The sequence below is a fragment of the Odontomachus brunneus genome, unplaced genomic scaffold (genome assembly GCF_010583005.1).
Source record: "Odontomachus brunneus isolate Ranch 3 - 2012 unplaced genomic scaffold, Obru_v1 Obru_scaffold_250, whole genome shotgun sequence".
NCBI classification, from domain to species: Eukaryota; Metazoa; Arthropoda; class Insecta; order Hymenoptera; family Formicidae; genus Odontomachus; species Odontomachus brunneus.
The window spans coordinates 77,546-79,682 of NW_022639700.1; the positions used below are offsets into that span (position 1 = coordinate 77,546).

At 28.1% G+C, this 2,137-nt stretch overlaps 1 protein-coding gene across 5 annotated transcripts in view; it reads right to left on the reverse strand.

Annotated features, from left to right (window-relative positions):
* Positions 1–2,137, reverse strand: part of LOC116852705 (histone deacetylase complex subunit SAP130-A) — a 56,071-nt gene that overhangs the window by 1,770 nt on the left and 52,164 nt on the right. For all 5 annotated transcript variants that reach the window (XM_032833321.1, XM_032833323.1, XM_032833325.1 and 2 more), the window contains 2 exons: positions 333–776; positions 61–254 (listed from right to left, as the gene is read on the reverse strand). In XM_032833321.1, the coding sequence (XP_032689212.1) occupies positions 61–254; positions 333–776 (638 nt within the window). The remainder of the gene's footprint in view (positions 1–60; positions 255–332; positions 777–2,137) is intronic.

Consider the following 2,137-nt stretch of genomic DNA (forward strand, 5'->3'; position numbering starts at 1 on the left):
CCCCCCCCTGTATATTATTTATTGTTTATTGAACTATTCAGATAAGTAATTTTCCCTCACTTGTTTCTCAAGCTCTGCAAACTCTTCCATCTGCGAGGAGAGATGAAAAACTTTCCATCCATTAAGTTTTTGTAATACATGCTTCTGTTGTGCCAATTCAGCAACAGTAGGTCTTCTCTCTTCACGTGGTCGAACATCACTCGGTCTTCTGTAATGGTGTAGTCTACTATCTCCCCACTTATCTTTCCAGGAAGCTGAAAAATAAATAGTACATAATAAAAACATGAAATATGAATGTGCAGAATGAAATCTAATGCAAACTTTCTACATACCTCCTAATAAACTTGGCATAGGCCGTAATCGTACTGTAAGTTCTGTTTGCTGAATAGGTGATTTTATATCTCTGTGTACATTAGAAGCGTGTCTCTTATCAGGCGATTTTTCTTTTGATTCTTCTTTTATTTCTTTCCTTGCCTTATCTTCTGTGAAAAATTCCATTACTACTTCTGTACACCTAGATTCAGTTAATTCCACGCCTGTAAGTTGTTGTTTACGAGGTTTTTTCCTCGGTGACATTTCTCCAGTGGGATTAATGGTGATCCTAGATAGTTCCGGTTCTTCATCAAGACCCGGTGAGGACGTCGCGGACACAGTTGTAGATCCTGAACTTGCACAACCCCCACCATCCTGATCTGCTCTTGGTGAACATGGTGGACTGGAAGTCGATCTACTTGATGGTAATGATGCTAGTAGAGGAACTAAATTTTTTGCTGCACCTAATATATAATTAAAGAATTATCACATTATCAAAAATTGTTCTGGAATACCCTATATATACACACACACACTAGATAGATATAATGTATTTTTATTTAAAAAATGTTTTTATTAAGGTAAAAGATTTATTTTAATTTGTCTTTATGTGTTTTTTTTAGGATTTTATATATATATATATATATATATATATATATATATATATATATATATGAGACAGGATAGAAAATCATTCAGAGAAGGATATATTTTATAAAAAAAATATTAATTTTTTTATGTGAAACATAAAAAATAATATTAGCAATTTAATTATATCTTTCTCTTTATATTACATATAGTTTTAAGAAATATAAATAATAATTATGAGTGAGATATTTTTCTCTCTTTCTATAAAACATACAACACACAGACCATCTGAATAACTTGTAATCATGCGATATATGAATAAAAACAATGTAAATTAGAAGACGCAAAACTGTGAATATGATTGTAAGAATATAGAGAACTTTTGTTCTCAAACTTAAAAAAAGCATCATAATAATACATACTTTGTCAAAGGACAATTTCTTCATTAAATTTTTTTCTGAAAAAGATACGCTTTGTACTTTTTTCCGGCGAGTTTAATTTTTTCATAAAAAATAATAACATTATACTATGTATAATGAGTTCTACCTGTATACGAGTCTAAAATATATTGTAAGTCATTTACAATTTTTTATAATGCTATTTTTATAACTTTTATGCAGAATGTTACAAGAAATCTACTTATATAAAACGATTAAGGTAATTCAATAAAAAATCAAAGTTAATCTTTAAATCTCCGAAACATCTGCATTTATAAAAAGAAAATACATATACCATCTAATAACTTCCTCGAAATCATGTAACTTTTGCATGTAAATTATTACATGTAAATTATTACATGCAAAAGTTACATGATTTCGAGGAAGTTATTAGATGGTATATGTATTTTCTTTTTATAAATGCAGATGTTTCGGAGATTTAAAGATTAACTTTGATTTTTTATTGAATTACCTTAATCGTTTTATATAAGTAGATTTCTTGTAACATTCTGCATAAAAGTTATAAAAATAGCATTATAAAAAATTGTAAATGACTTACAATATATTTTAGACTCGTATACAGGTAGAACTCATTATACATAGTATAATGTTATTATTTTATATGAAAAAATTAAACTCGCCGGAAAAAAGTACAAAGCGTATCTTTTTTCAGAAAAAAATTTAATGAAGAAATTGTCCTTTGACAAAGTATGTATTATTATGATGCTTTTTTTAAGTTTGAGAACAAAAGTTCTCTATATTCTTACAATCATATTCACAGTTTTGCGTCTTCTAATTTA